The sequence below is a fragment of the Chelonus insularis genome, unplaced genomic scaffold (assembly GCF_013357705.1).
Source record: "Chelonus insularis isolate UGA/USDA-ARS -01 unplaced genomic scaffold, ASM1335770v1 contig_358_pilon, whole genome shotgun sequence".
Taxonomy (NCBI): Eukaryota; Metazoa; Arthropoda; class Insecta; order Hymenoptera; family Braconidae; genus Chelonus; species Chelonus insularis.
The window spans coordinates 811,019-835,917 of NW_023276522.1; the positions used below are offsets into that span (position 1 = coordinate 811,019).

Sequence of the window (24,899 nt, forward strand, 5' to 3'; positions counted from 1 at the left end):
GAATTTTTTATTAGTTTTTCAACTTAATAAAATTAACTTATAACAATTTTTTCAAGTAATCATTATCTACAATATTGTTATACCATAAAAATCTGTACATATATGATATTTAAAAAATTGTTATCTTTACTTATTGATTTGGATTAAATCATATAGTTGAAAGCAAAAAAAAAAACAACATAATTTTTTGGTTCTATAAAACAATCATTATCTTTGGTCGAAGGTGGTAGTAATACCGGTCAGTCTTAAAGTATTATTATTTATAAATCTAATTTACATACAAATATTCTCTGATCAACTTACAAGTAGTGATCTCATTAAATTTACAATTATATGATGATATGACTTTACAAACATTACAATATTATTATTAATGTATTTACAAAAACAAATTTTCTCATTATGATTTTGTTTTACTTTACATTAATTTAATAAAATTAATAAATAAATAATGTAAATACTTATGTTTAAACATAAGAATGTCATAAATTATAACAAAAAGTACTTTCAATATCAAATTATCAATGCATTGATTGAATTATACTTATTCCACGAAGTATAAAAATGATATTTTAGTTGTAAACAGAGCATTATGAGATTGTTTTGCATCATAATACCTACGACCAGCGCAAGTTGATTGACTTTTTCCACTTTTATGAACTTGAAAATCCTGCTAAAAATGAATACTTGGATAATGATTGTTTTTCTAGTAGATTCGTTTTTTCTTCACATTTTTCATATATAGGATAATCAACTTTATTATTTGAACAAGCTAAGGGTTTACTAATAAGTTCAATAGATGATTCATGTTGTGTAATACTTGAAAGTGGAGCCAATGATACAGGACCGACATTAGTTGCTAGTGGTGATGCTGATTTAGAATTCGATGATGATGATATTGACAATGGTGAACCAGAAGATGTAACTATTGGAGTTGGTGACGGAAGGGATCCTCTTGATGAAAGACCGGAAACAACTGGTGCTGCTGGAGGTGTTTCACTTTTAGCTTTCACCGGTCTCTGATGTCCATGAATATTAGACATACTTGGTGGAACTGAATTTGAATTATATTGCTGAGATTCTACAATAACACTAGTATAAATCGGACTGGTCATATTATCTTCATGGTGATTGGCATTTACAGGAGAATAAGTATTATGATGATGAATTGATGGATTTGTTCTTCCCACAAACGACGAATTATTATTTAAAGTACAGTTTTGATAAACTATACAACTATTTTCATCATAATCTCCTGCTAACGAGTCTTCTATCATTGGTTGCTGTTGATGATGATGGTGTTGAGTTTGATGATGATGATGTTGATGATGATGATGATTATGTGGATGATGAATATGCTGTTGTTGTTGTTGTTGTTGATGATGAGAATGATTGTGATGTTGATGATGATTGTGTGGTGAATGATGTTGTTGATGATGAACTGATGAATAAGTAATAGAAGCTGGATGATTATTTATTGAGTTCGGTAAATGTGGCTCCGACATTTCATAACTACTAGAGCTTGACGGAGAAGAATATGGTGGTTTTTTCTGATGATGTTGAGAGTTATTCCGTTGGGTTTGAGGTATATTATTAGGATGTTGAAGTAAAGGATGTTGATGTTGTGTCGAAGCTGATGAAAGTGCATCTGGTGTCATTGCTGTTAAAAACATACTTTTATTTATCTCATTTATTTTTTTTTTTCTCTCTAATTCTAAATATTATTTTTCATTTATTTTTTACGGCTTACCGATATATTGATAGAAGAGATCCGGAGGATAATATGTAGATGTATCTTCATGAGTGGTTGGATTAACTGGGGTAGCAGCAGAAACGCTATGAGGAGCATAGCCTGTCATTTGATACTGGGTAGAATTTATCTGGGTGGTCCCCATATATTCAGAAGAAGTTGAATAGGATGTATCGGAGTAATCAACTTCTTGAGGTTCACTTCTTCTTGATAAATATGGTGGACTAGAACTACAATTTTCATCTATTTCACGAGTAATAATGGTACTATTTGATGAAAGAGGCGCACTCGGTGGATTTCCCGGAACGTTACTCTCTTTTTGATCTAAAGTTAAAACTAGATGAGCAGCTTCTTTGTCAGAAAGAATGTAATTCACTGAGACAATACATTGTGGTCGTGAACTTCTTGAATTATTGACTATTGTTACGTAAGATTGCATCCAAACCCATCCACCTGATTTTGTTAAAAATCGATAATATTTTGTAGTTACTTGATTTTTTGCTAATACTGAAATCAAAAAATAATTTTAGTTAAAAATTTTATGCAAACAATAACTTTATATATATAAGAGTATTTCATAAACTAATAAAATGATATTTTACAATGTTAAAACATCTGTAAAATATTTAAAAATTGTAAAAATTCATTTACAACTAATTTTATAAAAAAGTATACCAACAATTAACACTTGTCAAAGAGGTAAGGCTGTTCAAACAATGATAGTATTAAACGACCCCTTGCTCAGCCTCTCGAATTTTCTCTTTAAGCTTTTTTATCTCTAGTCTTTGATATATAGTTTATATAATGCTTGGGTAACACTTTATCCAATCTTTTATCATCATACAATAGTATATTCGGATCGATAAGGATATAATATTACTATTGTTTTGATACAGCATGTTTTGAAAAAATTATCGAAGAATGAGAAAAATTGAACCATAATGATTGGAACCTTCGCTTATTTTTAAAATCGATAAGTATTTAAAAACTACTTACATATTTGATGAGATTCTCGAAGATGCCAACTATCACAACCATGAACATAGTGATAAAGTGACTTTTCAACCAACTCTTGTGGATCATATCCGGTACTTTCTTTAATCCTAGACATGAAAAATTTATATATATATATTAAAATTATTTTAAACATCACGCCTTGGTTTGTCAAGAAACAAAGTCAAGTTATCGATAAATAGCATATTATATTTTCAACGGTTTTTTTTTCATACTAAGGAATTCATTTTTATTTTATTCTTCGTAAGAAAATTAAAATATTACTTACACTGAATCAACGTAAATGAGTTTAAGATCTAATAGGGCTCGAAACATGAACATATTGTGGTGAAGTCGAATTTCTGTGATAGCACTGGGTGGAAGAGAATGTCCTACAGCAACCAAGCCAATTATTTGATCTTCATATGGTAAATCTCGAACATTAATTTTCAAGTATCCTGAACAATGAATTACCTGTGAAAAAAAAAATGGCTTAATTGAAAATTTGTCGTTAATAACACAAAGATTAAAACAATCTTTAATTTGAACAATTTTGTTCCGTATAATATCAGTGAGTACGTTATAAAAAATATTCCTTAATAATAAAATTGTTTTATAAATACAATTATATACAACAATCTGTCATTATCAATGCAATTGAAAATTTTATTTACATATTTACATGCACATCTGCATCGCAGATATTACAAGTGCACTGCACTTGATTTTTACCCGACGTACATGTTTATATGTATGACGATATTCTCGACAATTTTCTGTATTCATAAAGATTCTTATATAAAAAATGCAGTAACGACATGACGATATAGTATATGATATGCACTTTCAATGTCTCCACTAAGAATAAAAAACAGGAGTAAAGGGTTTTAATTACTAATTTGCGTATAGGATAAGATCAATTTGGTAAGCAAATTGGTGTGATATACATCATGACAAGAGTGTTCATATAGTACCTATGTTTGAGGTGGCAAGTGACAATGAAATTCATCATATTGACTGTTTAATTTTTCTATTCTTCTTTGTAAAAATTCTTGTGATTTATTAGCTTACCAGTGGGAAGTTATTGTGATGGGTCAAATTTTGCGAATCCTGAATTTTAACAAATCTCCACGTTTCAAGATCTCTAGAGTCGAATAAAACAGTTTTCAAGTGGACGTTTGTGGATGTGTATGTGATTATTTCGAGAACAAAAAGTTATATATAGTGAAATAGCTGTATTTTGCAATTTAGACAAAACTTTCACGCTTGGTCTCCTAATAATAATTATAATAATAAAAATTGATTTTAAAAACAAAAAAATGTTTTCAACCTTCCCCCAGGGAATTTAGTCATGTGGACCTTTCAGATCGAACTCAGACCATTAATATTCCATTTTTTAATTAATTTAATTATTAAAAAACTCTTATAAAACTTGACCTGTTTGATTGAGACCAGATTTTTTGCCTTTTTTAAAGTAACTAATAAATTTATGCAATAATTTGACTTATTATATCCTGATAGATGTAAAAAAAATTTCTTTTTCGTTTAAATACACGGCGAAAATATCTTGATATAAATAAATTTTTCAACTAAAAATAACTTACCCTATATCTTTTCGTTCTACCCTAATACCATAGCCGCAATATTAGTTGTAAGCTATTAGCATTCTAACGTATTAATCACAATGATACTCCCTGCAGAGAAACATATGCTTGACAATTTATTCAGCAAACATGTCATAGTACACTTATATCAAGTATAATTTTGCCTTATAGATTTCATTACTTTTTCTTCCTACGGAATTGATTCTGTCATTTTTACAAGTTGCCCTAGATTATAACCCCTAAACAAATGTCATGCGTACTACTATTGAATTGAAGTATTTTCACAGATTTATAAAACAAAATTAAATGCAAAAAATAAGCTTTTGCTACATGAATCATAGTTATTCGTGGTTCATATTAATACTATTTACACAACAAATTTATAATGAAATTAAAGTAAATGAACGAAATTCATAAAAAATTACCTTCCATCCTGAAGTAACTAAACCCGCATTCCTTTTCGCCAAAACACACTTCATTCGAATGAAGAATGATCTTTCTAGTTCAACACTACCATTAGATGATGTATATCCACGTCCTGAGGTTGGAATTGGTGAATTAAGTACATCCAAGACATCATTATGATCAATTGGGTGAACATATTCAAAAATACTGTTGCCCGTGAGTTCTACTTGTGATAAACCTAAATGAACACTAGCTGTTTCACTAATGTACATTATTTTACCATCAGGTGCAACCACAAATATAAACCCATCTAAAGTCTGTAGAATAATAAAATTAAGACATTCATTATTCAATTATCCGATTATTTTTAAGTGTTAAATTAAAAAGAAATTATAATCATACCTGAAGAAGATATGAGCCCAATTCTTTGATAACTAAATTACGGGAATCATTTGCTGGTGTTGGTGCTCCCCATTCATTCCCTAGTCCTACATGAGAATAGATAATATGACAATTATTATTTATAAAACATTGCTAAAATATTATGATTTACTTATAATTTAGACATAATTTACAACAATTGATATCCATTTTGTTTGTTAACCGTGAGATTAACTCCAAAAAAAAAATGTAAATTTATTTGTGAAAATTTTCCAAGTGATTTAGTCAGTTTGAAAGAGTTGCCAAAAAGGCATGAAATGAACTTAATAATAAAAAGTAAGTTAAAAAGAGATTTGAAGAGGTGCAAACTGTTTGGCTGGAAAAAAGAGAGAAGAGAAATTGGTCGTTGAGTAAAAATAAACGACAACGTTTGTATGTTAAAAAAGAATAGAGGAATATAAAAATGAATGAACGTCGTCTCGCCCTATTACAAGAACCAGAATAAAGACACGATGACACTATGGATTCTAGAGGGATGCGGCCACTTGAAATTCAATTGAGCAAAACCTCGAGGAGAACACCGACGCTAAGGGGAAAAAGGTAGATTCACTATTGTAAATCCAACAACGACCCCCATACTTTGCTTACAAAGTGTGGGGCTAACAATGCATCAAGTGCGCAATCACAGCCATCTCATCCGATACTGTTTGCCCTTTACTAAAGTGTCGTGTATCCGATTGTCATTGAAAGGACTTTTTAAATACATTACTACATTGTTATTGAAAGGACTTTTTAAATATAATTTATCTATAAATATGGAAACATTTGATTTTACTAACACATCATTATTTCGATAAATTTATTTAAATTATTAAAAATAATCGAATCTGTAAAATATCAGATAATTCACACACGTGTGAAATTCATACATTTAATGTGTGTTATACATATATAACACCATTAACAAACTGTACCACGTGTGTGAATTTTTCATACACTATTATGTGTGTAAAAAAACTCTGAAAAATTACTATAGTTTATTATCTGTGTGAATTTCGAACATGTGTGACAGAATTTTGAATTTACAGTGTTGTTTTAGTTATGTATATTAATAAGTGTGAGTTCATAAAATGATTAAATTTAATTTTTATGTAAAACATTGAGTATTTAAAAAATGACAATAAATGAAATCTAACCATTTGGAAAAACTGCTCTCATCTTCAGATAACTTGTCGTTAGTCTAATAACACTGGCTTTGTCTAATTGTGAAGTTGTAGCTGCGGGAAGAGGAAGTAATTTAGAGAGCTCTTGAAACTCTGTGTTTTCTTTTTCACGGCGTGAACGCGCCGCATTTTTACTTTTTTCTTTCATTACACCGCCTTGTGGTACTGAAACTACACTATTACACTTTTGCACTTCACTTAAAATTTCTTGATTATTATTGTTATTATTATTTGATATATTCAAAGTTGAATTAGCAGTTGATATAGGGATATTGTTGTTAAGAATATTATTATTGTTGTTATTATTGTTGTTTATGTTGCGATCTAACGGCTGATGATGAGAAATACTTAAATCCAACGTATCAACAATGGAACAGTGATCTGTAAAAAAAATAATAGTACATTTCTTTTAAATAAAAGTGAAAAAGTTCAATTTATAAAGACGAAAAAATTAATAAATTTTAGCAGACATTTTTTGCTATTAAAATTTTTAAAAAAGTTGTTTCTAAAGAATTTAGTGACGACATCGTTTCGTGCTAAGGTCTCTCTGATAACCGTAAAGTCGTTGCTTTCGCGGCGGTATTCGTTAAGTTTCATGTGTATATACCTATTCGCCAATATGTTTCTGCGAAATGCAATAAGAAGGACAAAAATCACTGCTTTTTTTTTACACACTAATAACAACTGACAAAAAACTTAAACTTTTTATTTCAACATCAGTCACAGAATTCATTATTATTACAAGAAAATTTGCACCTATAATATTAAAATTTTTTTTTTAAACGCAATTGTGTGATGGTAATAATTTATAAAATTCCAAATTATAATAAATAATCATTACATTTAAAATTAGAATTGTTGTCATCACTATTACCTTTAATGTGATAAATTTTATCCTTTTGTGAATATTGTTTACGTTTATTCCAACATGAAATATAAGGGTCACTATGCAAAACGAAGCCTGCATTAGCACGTCCATATCGTTCAATCATTGGTGCCATTTTAATAATTAAATAAATCAATAATGTCCACTTTTTTCTTATATTTATAATATAGTATTCAATTACTATTTATTATTTAATATAAACTGATAACATATCACACACGAAATGAAAAAAATAATTTTAGTTTAAATTTTTTTATTGGTACGGTTTATTCTTGATATTTTATTAGTAAGTTATTGTAAAGCGACGACTCAGACCGATTGACATCAAGTCAAAATAACTACTTATTCGAATACTCAAAACGGAGCCGTTCTAGTAGGCTTCCATTCTTTATTCTGTAAGTGTGAATAAGGGATAGCCGCGCCCTTACTGCCTGGGCTCCACCCTTGTTGAAAGTATGGAAGGGAGGAAACTGTGAAAATCCCCTCTTTGATAGTATTACACTCATCAACATTTCAATGTATTTTATATTCCACCTATACGAGTAGAATATTTTCCAATGGGTAGGGATAAGCTAGAAAAAAGGGGTTAATAATTTAGGGAAAAAGTAAAAATGACAGCAATGTAGAGAGTACTTGATTGTTTTCTTAGACTTTGATTTTATAAATTCTGTTTTGTATATACTTTTTTCTACATTGCTTAACAATTTTTTTGTATTACATTTTTTGCTATTGATTCTAATTTTATTTTATTTTTACTAGCTTTTAAGAGAATGAGAAAAAAAAATAAAAATAAAATGAAAGCTTTCATATTTTATATTTAGTTGGTTTCGGTGATTATTCTAGTTTAAATGTATCTTCTAACAGTCTTGATTTTTACAAAAGACTTTAAATATAACAAAACCACCTACAATCAGCGAATTAATAAACTTATTTACTGATGCAGAGACACGTTTATTCTGTTCAACCCTCAAATATTTCTATGTAATATATTGCCCTATACTTTTTATATTTTTTTTGTAATCATTTCAAGTGAATGTATGCTTGAACAAAAGTAAAAAAAAAAGTTATTTCTTTCACTAGCAGTAGGCTTGTATTCAAGTAGTTTAAAGTAGCAGTTTAAATGCACGATCACATACAAGAATTAAATAACCGAATAAATTCGGGTTGTCGGATAATAATAAATTGCATACAGCACTCATATCTTATTATTTATCAAATGATATGTGCAATATTTAATTATTGTAAGTAATTATATTCGATTTATAATTGATCAAAAATTCAATAAAATTAATACATATTTTCTAGATGTTATTTTAAATTTTTCATTCTAAGAGTAATTATATTTTTTTCTATTATTAAAATAGTTATTTTCTAATAAATATAACTATTTTTGAATCTTTATTATTATTAATTAAATGTTTTTTTTATCTTTAAAAAAATCTGTTCAAATAACATTGAATGTACCTTCAATCTATCTTCAATTAGATGTTTCAAAAATACCTTTTTGTTTATTTTCTGATGTCAATGGTTTTTTTTAAGGATGATTTAAAAATTTTTTAAAGGAAAAAATAAATATTAAAAAGTAGTTGGAATGTAGAAAATGGGCAGATACAATAGGAAGCTATTGGGATGCAACTTTTTGTCGTTCGTGACATTTTGAATGGACTACTGACACGGAACGTGCGCGAGCCTGCAATCAAACTATGGCTTAACTCACGTAATAAGTTTGTTTAAATTCGCATACAATTGTTTGTATTATCCTTTTTGTTATATTCATGTCATTTTAACATGCATTAATTTCTTTTGTAACATATTATTCAATCATCAATAAATGTATAAATTTTTTTTGTCAACTTTTTTGGAATGAAATGTATGTTAATTATATACAGTATCCAAGTATGAGTATTATTTAAACATTTTAGTTGATAGTTTACAATATTAATTATTATCATTTACCTGGCTGTTTTTGACATTCTTTTCCATCATGTTGATTATTTAACAGTTCTTTTATCTCCATTGATATTTTTTATAAAAAATGATAAAACTCCAATTTTAGTTTTCCAAGAAACATCACATCAATGTATGTAAAATATGTAATAATCATATTTCTTGTCACAAAGTGCATCATCGTACTACATGATTATTTCGTGCAAAAAGAATAATTTTTCAATCTCTGTTTTATACTTGGGCACGTATTCTTTACGTCTCAACATAATTTTTTCTTGTCACACGTTCTTATACTCCCCGGCAACCTGATAATGTCACGTGTAGTGTTATATTGTAGCACATTGTTACTATGTAGTTATACTTTATATGTCATGTTATAATAATATATTTATAAATCACCAAGATCAATGTAACATCTTTCACTTTGACTTTATATATATATATATAACAAAATAATAAAATAGTTCATTTAACGATCAAATAATCCAATTGAAATCATTTTTGTAATTAAATTTTATCTTAATCATTAAAATTTAATATGATAATTTACAGATAATTATTATTGTTAATTTTCGAATAAATTTAAATTGTTAATTGCAACTCAAAATAAAATGATCTATGTACTATTAACAATGAACACATTATTTTATTGAATAAGCACAAAAAATTCAGCTGACGATGATAATTCTGTCCAACAACATATGACCGAAGCATAAGACTTGTTGACTTTGCGAAAAATCATACAGCAATCTATAAAATTAAGATGGTGCATGTATGGTGTTTTTTTATATTTACACAATTATAATTTTATAATAAACAAAGATACGATATCAATCTACTTCCTTGTAAAACATTGAATTTAAAACAAAAAATATCAACAGGAAATAATGTAAATGTTACATTATTCTTTTGATTTGTTAATTATTACAAAATGAAAAGTATAAGTTTAAACTTATTGTTTTATAAGGAAATAAAATAAGTTGATGTAACAATTTACATACACATTTTATCGAAAACATTATGCACTAAACATAAAGCACCCGTGGCCGAAAGCAAAGTCATACGTGTATCAGGCATATAATAAGGGGACTGAGTGCACATGATCGTATGTTTAGACTGGGTAGTATATTCTTATGTATTCCGGTCTTATTCCTCGATTACTTGAACGTTCTGACTGTACAATTATTCTTTCAAACGTCCACCAACCTTTTGTTGCTGCCTTATATATATAAAAACAACAACAACAAAAACTATATATATATATATTTGTATATTAATAAAATTCTTAATTATTTAAACAATCAAAATTATTGTGCAATGTATTATAGTAAATAAATTTATAAATTATTTACATTGAAAAAATAAAAAAAAAATAAAAAAAAAAAAACAAACTTATTGGCAGAATTGAAATTGTTCTTTTTTTTATTAATATCTTGATTTTTGTATTTTTTTTTAGTTTCTACAGTCAATGAATCAATACTGACGTTATCATACATGAATTGTGTTCATTATAAACAATGCAAATGTTTGAATATATTTTTGTTTACGTGCAAAAAAAAAAAAATAATTTGTTAAAATTATTTTATTAAGAAACTTGGCTGACAGATTACCTTTACACTGTAATATTTTTACTAAAAAATGAAGACATTTATGAATATATGGTTCGTCTTTATTTTGTTAATCTATCAATTTCATCATTATAGTTTGTGATAAATAAATATTTCATTTCAATGCAAATAGTAATTATTATTGTTCTAAATTAATGTCGTTATAGTGGTTAAAGAAGAAATTGATAGATAAATATATTATTAAAGTAATGAAATGAAGTTTAGTGTTAATTATTATTGGATACAAAGCAAATGTATATACACAAAGTGTAGGTAGTAAAAAAGATGTTGCACCGGATATTTAAGAAAACCTTTAAATATTTCACATATATGCACATGCAGATTTTCTTGATTTCTTGTTCTATTATTAAAACTTTTATTTCACACATACATTATTTGAATATACATAAATTATTTCTTAATGAATTAATAATCAAAAATTAGATTTAGATGAAAATATTAAGAACAAAAATAGAAAATTACATATATTTTTAAAATTAAATCCACGAGATTTATAATATCTATGTATATTTATATATGAGTAGAGAAAGTTTAATTGATTGCAATGGCTCAGTCAATTGACACTATAATAACGGAAACGTGCGATATTACCTATTTCTTGTTTACATTTCAAAACGAAAATAAGAAAGAAAATATAAACACGTAACTTGGAATTTGAACAGACGTAAGCAGCTGCAATATGACGGCTTAGCTCCGAAAATTACATATATCTAAGTAGACTATATCAAAGTGAAGGATAACAAAAATTTCGATGTATACAAGCATGGAAATTCGTTTTTTTTCAGCTGTTTGTTCAGCTTATAAATGAAATATATACATCCAAGTGCAACTTTAAGATTATTATAAGTAAATGAATTTTTTTAGAAACAAAAACAAATAATGAACATCTGAAAATTTTCTTATTTCTAATGACTCTCGGAAGTGACACACCCATACGACTATTTGTCAACGAAGGGATGACAAATTTTTGTTAAAACAATCTATCAGTTACAATAACATAGGATATACTATTTTCTACTTTCAGCTCAGTAATTATAATTTAATTTTTAACTTTCCACTTACACTAAGCTCGAAATTTTACAATAAAATAAATAATTAATAAATATTATTTAAAAAATAGGGTAAACTTCTAGAGATACATCCTTCGTCCAGATTGTTGTGTAGTAAAGTTAAAGCATAAATAAAATCTCAACTAATTAAAAAAAAGCTGTCGAAAAGATATCTTTTGGATTTGAGATTAAAAAAAAATGTCTTAAATGATATCCAAAATTATGTTCAAAAAATTATTGACATCTTTTAGACATTATTTTATTTTTTTTCTACTTGGGAAGTAAGGGAAATGATTGCCATATAAATAATGTCGCATTGACGAAAGGTTTAAAATTAAATTCATCCAATAAGCTTGATTGTTTGTGTAAATTGGATGATAGTTAAACACCTACAAGGCTATGACAATGTTTATTTTATTTACATAGCTGTTTGGCAAGGAAAAGTGTGAGAAAACTTTAGAATTTTTCTGGGATTTACCATACATAAAATCAAGGATTTTTCTAGCCTCAGGTAATAGTGTACTTTTATTACTCTCTCAGTAAAACCTAAACAGATGTATTTACATAAACTTGCCAACTGGACATCTTTACAATACAAGTACATCATAGACAGTTTATGTGTATAGTTTGACATCTTCAGTGACACCTTCTTCTATTGAAAGTGACAAACAGTAGTAGAATAACTTAATTATTCTACAAGAGGTAGAGTAAATAATAATAAGTGAGGTATTGTTTGTTCATTAAGTCGATATTTATCCACAATAACAATTCAACTTTGGTCAGTGAATTGTATCTTTATTTGCCAGTAATGTAGATTTAATTTGTAATAAAGTTTACAAGTGAAAGAGGAAATAAATTCATTTAAATATTGAGTTCACTACTCAATTTTTTATTTCTCAAATGATTTATTATTAAATAAAAACCTCTTTTCCAACGAAAAAAATGGACTTTAGAAAAACATATTTGTAATACAACGTAATATCATCACATTAACGTTAAATTTATGCTAAATCATAAATTTTAAACAGGAAATTATAGTATTCTCACATGCATTGATCGATAAATAAATACCATACATATATATGTACACAATAACTGTGGTAATATCTTTTAAATAATTTTTAGAAAAGTTTAAAATTATGTCTTACCTTGAATATGCATAATTTATTGTATTCAATAAGCATACTCCTTATTTTTTTCGGTCATTCCATTGAAAACGAAACTATCAAACCAAGATCATAAACAGTCCCTTATTTACATTCAATTTTCACTAAACTACCTTCGACAATACCTTATACTTTTGTTACACTTTTCAAATTTCAAATATTCATTTAATTTAATCACTATTAATTCTTTCGTCGAATTCTCCAAATTATTTAAGTATTTTTTTTTCAAGAATTTTATCAATAAACATCATAGTCACTATTTTAATAAAATATTATGAAGAAAGAATGCTGCACGACAATGGATTGATAATTATAATTATAGTTAAACGAATTTTTGATTAATTAATAATAAATATAGAGTTGTAAGAATAATTTTTTAAATATAAAATTAAAAAATGTTATGATATAAATAATAAATATTCAAACACAGTGGGATATCAAGAATTAAATGCTGCTTAAAACTCTTTGGTTCCGCGCATTAAAGTATGAACCGTATAAAACTTACCCCGTTTAAGCAAACTACCCTTGACAATGCGTCGTGAATACCGCGAGTATCGACATTACCAGGAAGTCCCGACTAACCAAGTAACGCCTCAGTATTTTATTGGTCGGAAAATCACTATATAACAAATCGGTGGAGTCAGTAGCCACGCCCTACCATGAAGCTATTCGTGATGTTCTACACCTCCATTCTTTTCCTTACATTTTTCCCCTCTCTTTTTAGTGCATCTTTATCTCTTTGATGCGCTCCTCCTTTCTCGTTCAAAAAATAGACAACGGTATTAATACTTTTTACCTTATTTTATAAGAATTGGGAGTTTTTTTTTCATAGTAATTATAATGTAAAGAGGATTTAAAATAAAACAAATTTTAATTAAACATAAATGAGGTCGAGTGAATAGATGTTGAACAACACTCTTTAAAATATACTGACAGTTGTTATTATTCGCGTTTTTACTTCTATTGTTCTTGAAAGATGGGAACAAAAAAAGTGGTTGAAAGACATCTAGTGGACAATTAAGCCAAAGTCACCCTTTAATTCTATTTTTATCATAGTCATTGTCTTTTTTATTTTTAAATAATTATTATATGCTCTCGTACAATAATTGTGATTTTTTTTTCCGCACTGCAAATCCCAGGATTTTACAAACGTGTTAAAATAACACCTGTAAAGTGTGTTCAATGTTAAATGCCTATCAACAAACTATGCATGATTTGTATACACTTTGTACACGTTTCGTAGTGTGTGAAAAATCTATAGTTTGTTGACGGCATTTAACATTGAAGAAGTATAGCGTTTTAAAAGTGTTTAGAACTTGGATTTGCAGTGACGCATTGATAGAAGTATTTCTTTGTATCTAACATAATTTATTAGCAGCTAATAAATATGTTATTTGAAAGAGAAATCGAATGAACATTTGTTAACAGTTAAGAAATTATTTATTAGAATAGATTGATTTGGCTCAATGAATGATTTCTTAGCTGCTAATAAATATTTATTTCTCATCTAAATACTATGATTGGGCTTGATGGTAAGGTAGAATGACGGTAAAGCATAATCAAATGTTAGGTTATATTATGAAATATTAATATTTTCTTGTAAACAATAGCTCGACGAACAATTACATTATAACTATTTAATTTCGTGTGAATTTTTAATTTTTATCATTATATGTTTAACAGTCTATGAGATGTTATACCAAGACTACACTGTAAATCTCAGTTTTCCAAAATGCATTATTTTAACGCAGATCTAAGTGTGTAAAAAGTGACTACAATGTTAATCAAATGGATAACGTCATATTTAACACACTTATCTGCATTACAATAATGCATTTTGGAAAACTGGGATATACAGTGTACTCATTCAATAAAAAATTACCTTTTCATTCAAATTTCATCTAAGGCTAAACGTTTTTTTTTGTCAACTTGGAAGTAGACATCATTTAAAATCTGTCCATATTACACACAGTTGTTTCAATTAGAAAACATATTCTGCACAAAATTTCCCAAACCTTACACCTACAGATTTCTTGTTAACAGGTAGATAAAATTTACCAACATTTTACAGCACAAAATCGTTTCCAGATGTTGGTTCTACTTTGAAGTTCGTGTACTCACTCAGTGTAGTACGTTCCCACGGTTAAATTACTATTCTACTACACAAAATTTTTGTCACATGATAGAAAATTCAACTTAAAAATACTACATTTCTGACCTTACACAAGCTAAAGCGACAGGTTTGCATTTAATTATAATAATTTAAATTTTACGCTTTATGTTTCATCAGGTGCATCAGTAAGAATTGTAGTAAAAATGAATAATGTTTATTTTCAAAAGTATGTAGGAATGGCTGAGAAGTGTTTTTTTTTCAGTTATTCTTCAAGCTTCTAATATACAACGAAACAATGTATGACAAACAAATTTTCCAAAATAAAATCTTCAGTCTTTTACAATACATTTTTCCTATCAACTTTGGAGCTTTATCACATTGAAGTTCAAAATTTTTCTTCTTCTAGAGATATATTTATTTAAAGATATAAAAAGTGGAATTTTTGAGTTTCAATTAATTGTTAATCGATATTACTCAATAATGAACTTTTCCTTATCAATTTATTTTATTTTATTTGATATGCAAAAATAATAAGTATAAAACATTTATCATAAAATAGTGGCAAATGTTACGGAAAAAAACATTTCCAGTTATCGGTAAAGAGCTGATTCTATTTTACCGGTTGATGATCTAAAAATGAATGGTTAACGTTACCGAGTGAAAAATTGTATTTATTCATTCAAAAACGAACAAAATAAGTGTAGAAAGTAATTTTCAAGTAACGTAATTTTTGATCAATAATAATTATTGTTAAGTGTCATCGGAAATGGCATTTTCATCAAGTACGTAATTAATAAAATGATTCAAATGTGTATATTAAACAGCAAAATTCATTGACATAACCCAAATCTTTCAATATTTTTATTTTATGTTCACCAACATAACCAAAAATTTTACTTTAATATACATCATAAAATCGTTTTAAAAATTTAAGAATTGAATGATTACTTAATTTTTTATATCTACAGGATCATTAATTAGAAGACAATTTAATTCTATTTTTCGTAAACATTCAACGCTAGCTGAAACAGCATCCCTAACTTCAGATGAATCTCCACCGATTCAAGTCTTACGAACGACAGAATCGAATCCAATAAATCATACTCGTGATCATTTAACTCGTTTTTACACAGTACCACATCAAGTTAAATCTACATTATTCCAAATATGTACATTACCTGAAACTTTTGAAAAAAATACCGTAACATTCAATGAAACAGCTCTATTAATAAGAGAGCCGGCTGTTGAGCTCATATCATATTTGGAACAGACAGATTATAGTCGACCACCTAATAAATATATTCTATGTATCCTTTTAAGTATCAAAAACTCTCTAGTTGTAATATATAAATATATTTATATATGAAAGAATATAAAGTTCCTTAACATTACTAATCAGATGGTGAAATTGGAACTGGAAAAACATTAACTTTAGCACATTTATTACATTATGGGTTAGAAAAAAAAAGTTTACTTATTCATCTGAATTGGGGTAATTATTATTTTTAATTCGTTATCTAATTATACTTTTCTCAGTTAAATAATACAAAATTATTTTTTATAGCACCATTATGGTTTAGAAGAACTAAAGATAGAAGTTTTTCACAAACAAGGGAAGGTCTAGTAGATTTACCCCTTGAAGCTGCAGCTTGGTTGTTGCATATAAAACATCAAAATGCATCGCTTTTAGGACAACTTGATGTAAGTTTAATATTGCCTTTGAATATTTATTAGCAATCAGTTAACTCAGCTTTTACTAATATCTTATGTTACAGCTTAGACTTCAAAAAGATTATGTTTGGAATCCTCGTGAACAACATGCTGCTGGATCACCTCTTATAGATTTAATCAGTTTTGGAATAGCTCGAGTCAAATATGCTTGTGATGTTGTCGATGCTATAATAAATGAATTTAAAATGGCTAGTACTGCTGGTCGATGCAATTGCCTTGTAGCTCTCGATGGTATCAATATTTTCTTTGGAACTAATTCAAAATTAAAAGATCCCGAACATACTTTTGTTTATGGTGACAGATTGTCTTTATCTCAATCCATATTGAATCTTTTGAAAAATGATTGGTGCAATGGATCTATTCTTCTAACTGTTGATAAATTAGCTATGGAGGTAAAATACTTAAAGAATAATATACTTTATTAAACGATAAAATAATGAAAAACTTTAATTTTTAGGAGAATCAGCAGGAATCATTCTATCCTCGATATCTTTTAGGAGAAAAAGGTTTTGAAATTCTCGATCCTTTTCTACCAGTTGAAGTAAAAAACTATACTAAAGATGAGTTTGATGCAGTTATGGACTATTATAAAGATCGAATGTGGATTAGAAATGTAACAAAACAAGGTCAAAGGGAACTAGAATTATTATCAAACAAAAATCCACTTGAATTAATGAATTATATTAATCCACTTTAGAACTCAAGTATTTGTAACAAATGTATGGTTAAGATTTTGCTCCAATATATTTATAATTTATAGATGTATAATCAAAAATAAAAAAAAAATTTTTTTTCCAATTATCATCATAGAAATTGAAATTTGATTAATAGGTTTAATGCTTTTATAATTTTTAATTATTTTGAAATAACTTATATTCATATTCAAATTAAAAGATAGATAAAATACATCACAACTACAATAAATAGATTTTATTTATTTTATTCCAACTAAATGTCTGAATACTACACGCCATATACAATAGTAGCTCAGTGATACATCAAAAGTATTGAGTGATACATCAATAAACAGATCATGGAATGTTTAAAATAATTAGAAATGAAAACTCCTAATTTTTAGATAAATGAATATGATTCATTTAAATCACTGTTGTTGGAGAATATCTATGACACTGACAATATCTCCATTTTTAGCGACTAAAAGATTAGTTAGTAGATCATTGTCATTAGAGAATCCCATTTGAATCATAAGTTCAACAGCTTTTTGAATTTTCGGGTTAGGATGATAAATTTTCTTTTCTTCCGGTAATTGAGGATAGATTGGTGCTGATGCGTTTTTCGGCTGCTCTTTAGTTTCCGCCATTACCTAGAGATAATTTTTTATCATTAATAAATTATCAATATTTATTTATTCTTTTATTTTATTTCGTATCAAATAAATTTAACTCTTACCTCTTTGATAACAGTCCACTCTGGATCACTGTGCCCATCTCTTTCTAATACATATTCAACATTTTTTTTACTAGTATTAGGCTCATTATTCATTCTTTTTTCGGAACTTGAAGAAACACTATTTTGTTTGTCAGTATCATTCTTTTCATTGAAAGTTTTTGGAGTAGCAGTCCCACTATTAGATTTAGAAGTGCTAGGAGTTGGAGATTCAGCTGTGCTATTGACATCACTATTCGAATTAACTTTTTTTTTATCATTATTTGAAGAAGTAGGCTCTTGGTGATCTGTTTTCATTTGTATGTTTGAATCAATTCTCACTGGATCCAAGAAGTGATACAAACTTTGGCCTAAGATATTGAGGATGTCATTATGGCGTATTTTACGTTCCGGAATTCTTTGTGAGTTTGAACATTTTTCTTGATTATCTTTTACTTCTGATGCAGATTGTTTTTTTGTTTGATTTTTATTCTGTTCTTGTGTCTTTTGATTCATTTGATTTTCTGTCTTGGTCATTTGAATTAGTGGTTCTGTTAAGTCTTGTGTCAATCCATTCATATATTCTGTAACTGAATTCATCATACTTTCTAAATCAGATGTGATTGGACAATTTGAAACTCGTTTATTATGTTTTTCCAATTTTTTTCCCGCACATTTATAACCTTTGTTTTTATTTTTTACTTTTGCTTCATCATCATCATCATTATCATCATCGTCGTCATCGTCATCGTGACATGATTGGGAATGTTTTTTTGCAAATTTATTCATGTGACGCATAAATCGTTTTCCAAAGCGTGCTTTAATATAAAGAGGATTCACCAAACGAAGCATACAATGTTCTGGATGTAATCCTTGAGACTGACAAGAAGAGCAAAGGTCAAAATCTGGGCATTGGACACATTTGAATCGAAATCCACGAATAAGACCATTGCAACCATCACATGTAACTCCTACATGAAGTGTCGCTGGTGATACTGATGGACAAAATTGAACATTTGGTTGATGATCATGTAGAATTTTTACATAGATCTTGCGAACTGGATCTGTTGATGTTTCATTCAAAGCAAGTACTAATTCTTCATCGCTGGAGATTGTTATCATGTCACCATCAGAATCTAAAATTGTATACATATTACATTATTATTATTATGTAAAATTGAAATTATTATTAAAAAAAATGTCAATTAATTTCATGACAAATATAAAAAATAAGAACGTTATAAGTTAATGGAAAGCTGGGTTTAGCCTAGGTTTAGTCTAGGACCTAGACTCTAAGTTGTAGTCATTAGGAAACAGATTACTAGGAAAGGGATGTAATAACTGATGTAATTTTTTCTTAAAAATAGATAAAAAATATAATATATATATACCTTTCCAATTAATTATAAATCGTTTTCCTTTTAAATGGGGGCAAATAACTTGCAACTTTTCACGAAGATACTCAAAATTCATTACAACATCTGAATCAATCCCAAATCTTCGAACTTCTTGTTTGGAAGATTCTTCATCTTCTTCCAGATAAACTTTGAAATTCACAATTCCAGCCATTATTTTGCTTTAAAATAAAAAATTTATTATTATTTATAGTTAAATGTAAATTTATATACAATTAAAAGTATTCGAGAAACGAAATATACTTCACAAATAAAATTCGATATTACTCCGTAATTTCTTACAAACTGACAACTGCGTCATAAAATGATGATGTTTTTATACACCAAGCCATTGTAAAGTGGTGGGAGAAAATGCGTCGCTGACTAGCGATTCTATGTAACGCGCCATGTTTTGAAAGTTGAATAATCCGATGATATTTCAACTTTTTTTTTCATACTTATTGTATTAAAATTTTGTAAAATTTTAAAGAAACTTTTTGAAAATTATAGAAAAAATATAGAAACTTTATTGTTTAAAGTATAACAAAAATATGAAGATAAAATATAAACATGTTGCATTTGAAAACAAAGTATCAAAAAAATCTTTATTTATCGAATCATTGACCGCCATATTTAGATGAGAAGTCATATTGGAGACCATAAAGATCACGTGGTTTAGTGCGATTTGTTGACTATCTTATGATTCACAATTAGTTGCCGATGAAATTAAATAATTTTCATCATCATTCTTATGAGTCATATTGGCTAAGGCTAATAATCTCGTATCATCTAGAACTTTCTACAAATTTTCTGTTGAACATACTAAAGACAAACTATTTCATTACGATCATTAATTTTTTTTCTGACTCAATAATTCACTCATTTCATTTTTCAATGAAACACATTACGTATGAGATGTATGTATCTCTGTATAGAAAAATATATTATAATGTTTCATTTTCTCAGATAATCACAATTTTTTTCTTATTAAGTCAGTATATCAATATTGAATAACTTGATCTATGTTTTAAAATTAAACCAAAATTTAAGAATTCATTAAAAATGCATAAAATGTAAACAATATGTTTTGAAATATTTCTAATCAATTTTTTACTACAACTAATTTAATAATGTTAATTAAAGATACTTAAAAGTAAATAAATTAAAGGAAAGTTGCTTTGAGGTCAATACTACTAAAAAAAACTATTCAAAAAGATACTAGGATAAATTAAACAAATTAATTATATCAAAATGAAGATAATCTTATGTCACATTAAGCTGTCAGAGAGCATGAACAAAAAAGATAAATAATAGGATGTGTGAAATCACAGATTTATAGATTGTATATGTGCATTAAAGTGAATTTAAATGTACATGTTACATGCAATAAAAATGGTAATCTTTTATTTTAACTTTTAGTCAAAGTCGGTATACTGACTTCACTATTGTGAACAATACCAATAAACTTGTACCAATACTCTTCAAACTGAAGTATATAATGATAAATTTTAATAAATTGCTTAAAGTGTTGATGGTGTTTTTAATTTATAGTGATCTTAGTTTAATACTACTATGCTTAGATCATTGTCATTCATCTTTTTATCAGTTTCTTATATTGGATGTTTATGATAAATATAACACATCTGGTGTTATACTTCTATCTTATGAGAATGATGATGGTAAATTGATATTTTGATGATATGTTTTTTTTACATTATTAACAAATATAATTATTTTATTAATTTATTTCTTTTGCAGCTTTTGAATGGAGAACATTTGTACAAACAACAGTCAAGTATTTATCGAATTATAACATCATATCTACCATAAAACACATTGAATCTTTAGAAGATGAAATAAAATTATTTAGATATCGTATAGATCGTCCAATGGTTGTTGTATTTTTAGAAAAAATCGAACATGTTAAATTATTGGAGACATGGTGTCAAAAAGTAGATATGGGCTATCCAGTCTGGTTATTTTTATTTACCGGTTTACAGGGCACGACAATTTATAATTATTATAAAAATGTAAATACTAACACATTCTCTTTAAAGTTTAATACTGAATTGATAGTCTGGTGTTGTCAGCACCCAAGATATATTTATGAATGGTGGACTATTGATGGTAAAAATTTAAAAAGACGTCTATTAGGTATTTGGCAGAAGGAAACAGGACTCGTTTTCACCAGTAATCGTTCTCTTTATGACAGACGAGGTTCTCTTCACGGATTACCATTAAGAATTACTTTTTCGAGAGTATATTGATATTATTTAAATTTTACCATCGTAACAGGACATTTTTTTAATCCTTTTAAAAAATTTTTTCTCTTCTAGGGATCAGCATTTTTCTATTTCACAAATAATACACTAGATGGATATATGGGAGAAATTGTAACTGAATTGCAATACGCAATGAATTTTTCAATCAATAAATTGATTGAAAATGATCGATTTGGCATCTGGAATGATCATCAACAGAAATGGACTGGAATGGTCGGAGTTATTTCACGACAAGAAGCAGATTTAGGAGTTGGTGAACTTTCAATGACTAATGATCGACGTGAAATAATAGATTTTACATTACCTCTTTACATTTCACCATGTAGGATTTATTTTAAACAAATGGATAATCGAGCTATTCATTTGTCTGCTTATTTCAAGGTATTTATAAATAAATTATGATTATTTTATTAAATTATATTATTCTACTGCAAAAGATTAAAAATCAGTTATTTAAACAGTTATTAATAGTTAGAAAAAACAAATGAGCGTATAAATATTTTTTAAGGCTTTCTCGGTAGATATTTGGATTTCAATATTGATTATTATAGCAATAAGTCCTCTTTTATTGGTCACTATGAGAGAAAAAATAAATATTAAACCCGTGAAACAATGCATTGTTGAAAATTATCTTTTAGTTTGGGGCATTTTTTGTCAACAGAGTATACCAGGTTATTAAATAAAACAATTTATAATTTTTTTTTTTTAGACGTTTATACTCATTTATGTTTCCTATTTTTAGAGTTTCCATCCAAAATGTCACTTGCAGTAGCTTATTTTTCCATTTTTATTACAAGTATAGTTATATCTGCGACTTATTCTGCTGCTATTACCAGTTATTTAGCTGTATCAGATCCTCCACCACTCTTCAGTTCAGTTGAAGAATTTATTGCTGATGGAACGTACGAATTATCGGTACTCCAAGATGGTGCAAATTACGATCTATTCACAGTATGTTTTTTCATGTTTTGCTTGATATTTGTATCAATACTTGATCTAGTTTAAAATATTATTTTTTTTTGTTCACTTAAATTTATAATTATTTATATTATTTTTTAGCATTCTGAAGATCCAGTGATGAAAGAATTGAGAAAAATTATGGTTCCAAGAAAATCGTTGCCGAAAACTAACAATGAGGGATTCTTACAGGTAATAGAATGATGAGTAAAATGTATAATAAATGTTAATATAATTATTTTACAGTTATGTTATAAGAAAGTGGCGTTCTACGCAAATGATGCGCTGAAGAAATCGGTAACCATTAACTTACCATGTGAAATTGGTTTCATCGAAACAGGAAAAATTGACAGTATAGCAATGATTCTACCACACAATAGTTCTTATACTGGATTGATTAATTATCAGTAAGCCTCGTCACCATATTTTTAAAAAGGAAAAAATGTTAGTTTATTGTTATCGATTTTTCAGAATTAACCGATTTAGAGATAATGGAGTTTTAAGGCGATTAAAACGAAGATATTTACATAGATCACTGACTATAAGTGAGTTAAATATCAACAATTCATTAGATATTCAAGGAGCTGCACCTGTTTTTTTAGTTATCGCTGGAGGTTTATGTACCTCTGCACTTGTTTTTATGCTTGAAAAAATTCACTTTCTCTATTTCAATAAATTCTTACAATGGTTTTTTAATCCAACTAAGTCAAGCAATTTAAATATCATGAACAAGTTTGATAATAGTGAGTTTAAAAATGCCTATACATTTGATTATAAAATTCATAAAAAACAACAAAAACAAAGTAAACGAAAAAAAGAATTTAGAGTTAATGATCATCTAATTCACGTTGATAAATTATCCTTCTACGTTTAAAAAATATATATATGTATATATCAAGAATAATTCCATTTAATACAACTAAGTCTACATACATGTACTTACGATTTATTTTGTAATATTTTGAGATGTGTGACTGAGCACGTGTTTCATTTCCGTTTTTAACCTGCAGCGGAAGTATCCTTTGTATAATTTACCGTCAACTTATTAAAAAAACTACTTGCGTATTTCCTTTCAATTTTGGTCATCATAAAGTTAAATATCATATTTTATATATGAGTATAAATATACGTCAGTATTTAAATAAATTTAAAAAAAATTTTTTTCTTCACAAAATTATTATTTGAATGCATTTCTAATATATACATAAATATATACAAACTTTATTACAAGTATTAAAAAAAATATTGACACATTCCAGTGAATAAATTTATATCAAAGTACAATGTAACTAATGAGCTCGCCATAAATGGTGTTGACTTGAAATCATGTAGAATGTTCAGATAGATTTTTCGTTGCAATCAGTACATGGCCTTGGGGGTGTGGTCGTTTTATGTTTAATTTTTACTTCCCACTCGATTATGCACTGTAGAAATAAAGCTAAATTAACATTGGGTAATTAATTTTTTTCTTATAATGATACATATATAAACTCAAACTTATAAACTAGACTATCTATTTAAATATTGAAAAAAAAAAAATTATAAAACCATGAATAACTCATTAATGGATTAAATCCAATGTAAATTTACAACTAATCTATAATACCAAGTCGCTAAATCATTTTTTTCTATATTTAAAATCGAAAAATTAAAAAAAAAATTCTTGCAATGAAATAGTCAATACCATAACAATCAAGTAGAAAGTATCATCATTATAAATAAAAACATTAAAAGGAATTTTTGACGCCTTCACGATAAAATCAGCAAAAAAAAATTGCGAATAAAAAATTTAAATGCTTAAAAGTGGGTAGTGGTCTATCAAGTAATATTTAATAGTAATATGATAGTATTAGTGTTGTTTCAAGTCGTCAACTACAAAGTGAATATGTGTCTCTTATTACGTGCTCGTTACTCTGTATCATTAAATTATGCGCGAAAAAAAGAGGAAGGGGAAGAACGAGGCGTCGTTTCGCATCATGCCCCACCGATTGCTTAAGTAAAGCT

At 27.5% G+C, this 24,899-nt stretch overlaps 4 protein-coding genes across 10 annotated transcripts; 2 read left to right on the forward strand and 2 right to left on the reverse strand.

Annotated features, from left to right (window-relative positions):
• Positions 1-73: 73 nt before the first annotated feature.
• Positions 74-13,610, reverse strand: LOC118066927 (protein single-minded-like). Of its 7 annotated transcripts, XM_035083359.1 has the most exons (10): positions 13,015-13,531; positions 9,199-9,494; positions 7,231-7,814; positions 6,330-6,737; positions 5,155-5,240; positions 4,773-5,069; positions 3,033-3,217; positions 2,747-2,853; positions 1,751-2,257; positions 74-1,660 (listed from the first exon to the last, which is right to left on the reverse strand). In XM_035083359.1, exons 3-10 carry the CDS (start codon positions 7,355-7,357, stop codon positions 654-656), a joined length of 2,724 nt encoding a protein of 907 aa, XP_034939250.1. In that variant the 5' UTR covers positions 7,358-7,814; positions 9,199-9,494; positions 13,015-13,531; the 3' UTR covers positions 74-653. The 7 variants fall into 7 exon arrangements, with proteins under 7 accessions (XP_034939250.1, XP_034939256.1, XP_034939252.1 ...); XM_035083365.1 differs by lacking the exons at positions 7,231-7,814; positions 9,199-9,494 and adding an exon at positions 13,538-13,555 and having other exon boundaries at positions 13,015-13,088; XM_035083361.1 differs by lacking the exon at positions 7,231-7,814.
• A 2,194-nt stretch (positions 13,611-15,804) lies between these two features.
• Positions 15,805-17,674, forward strand: mRpS29 (mitochondrial ribosomal protein S29). Its single transcript, XM_035083247.1, has 6 exons — positions 15,805-15,927; positions 16,114-16,452; positions 16,545-16,637; positions 16,710-16,846; positions 16,921-17,268; positions 17,334-17,674. The coding sequence occupies exons 1-6, from the start codon at positions 15,912-15,914 to the stop codon at positions 17,571-17,573; spliced, it is 1,173 nt and encodes a 390-aa protein (XP_034939138.1). The 5' UTR covers positions 15,805-15,911; the 3' UTR covers positions 17,574-17,674.
• A 117-nt stretch (positions 17,675-17,791) lies between these two features.
• On the reverse strand, positions 17,792-20,061 carry ref(2)P (refractory to sigma P). The gene is made up of 4 exons (XM_035083245.1): positions 19,921-20,061; positions 19,654-19,838; positions 18,287-19,398; positions 17,792-18,200 (listed from the first exon to the last, which is right to left on the reverse strand). The coding sequence occupies exons 2-4, from the start codon at positions 19,829-19,831 to the stop codon at positions 17,979-17,981; spliced, it is 1,512 nt and encodes a 503-aa protein (XP_034939136.1). The 5' UTR covers positions 19,832-19,838; positions 19,921-20,061; the 3' UTR covers positions 17,792-17,978.
• Positions 20,062-21,187: 1,126 nt separating this feature from the next.
• Positions 21,188-24,891, forward strand: LOC118066991 (glutamate receptor ionotropic, kainate 2-like). The gene is made up of 9 exons (XM_035083496.1): positions 21,188-21,335; positions 21,415-21,914; positions 21,993-22,319; positions 22,447-22,609; positions 22,681-22,889; positions 22,998-23,087; positions 23,142-23,302; positions 23,367-23,638; positions 24,761-24,891. Exons 1-9 carry the CDS (start codon positions 21,188-21,190, stop codon positions 24,889-24,891), a joined length of 2,001 nt encoding a protein of 666 aa, XP_034939387.1.
• Positions 24,892-24,899: the final 8 nt, after the last annotated feature.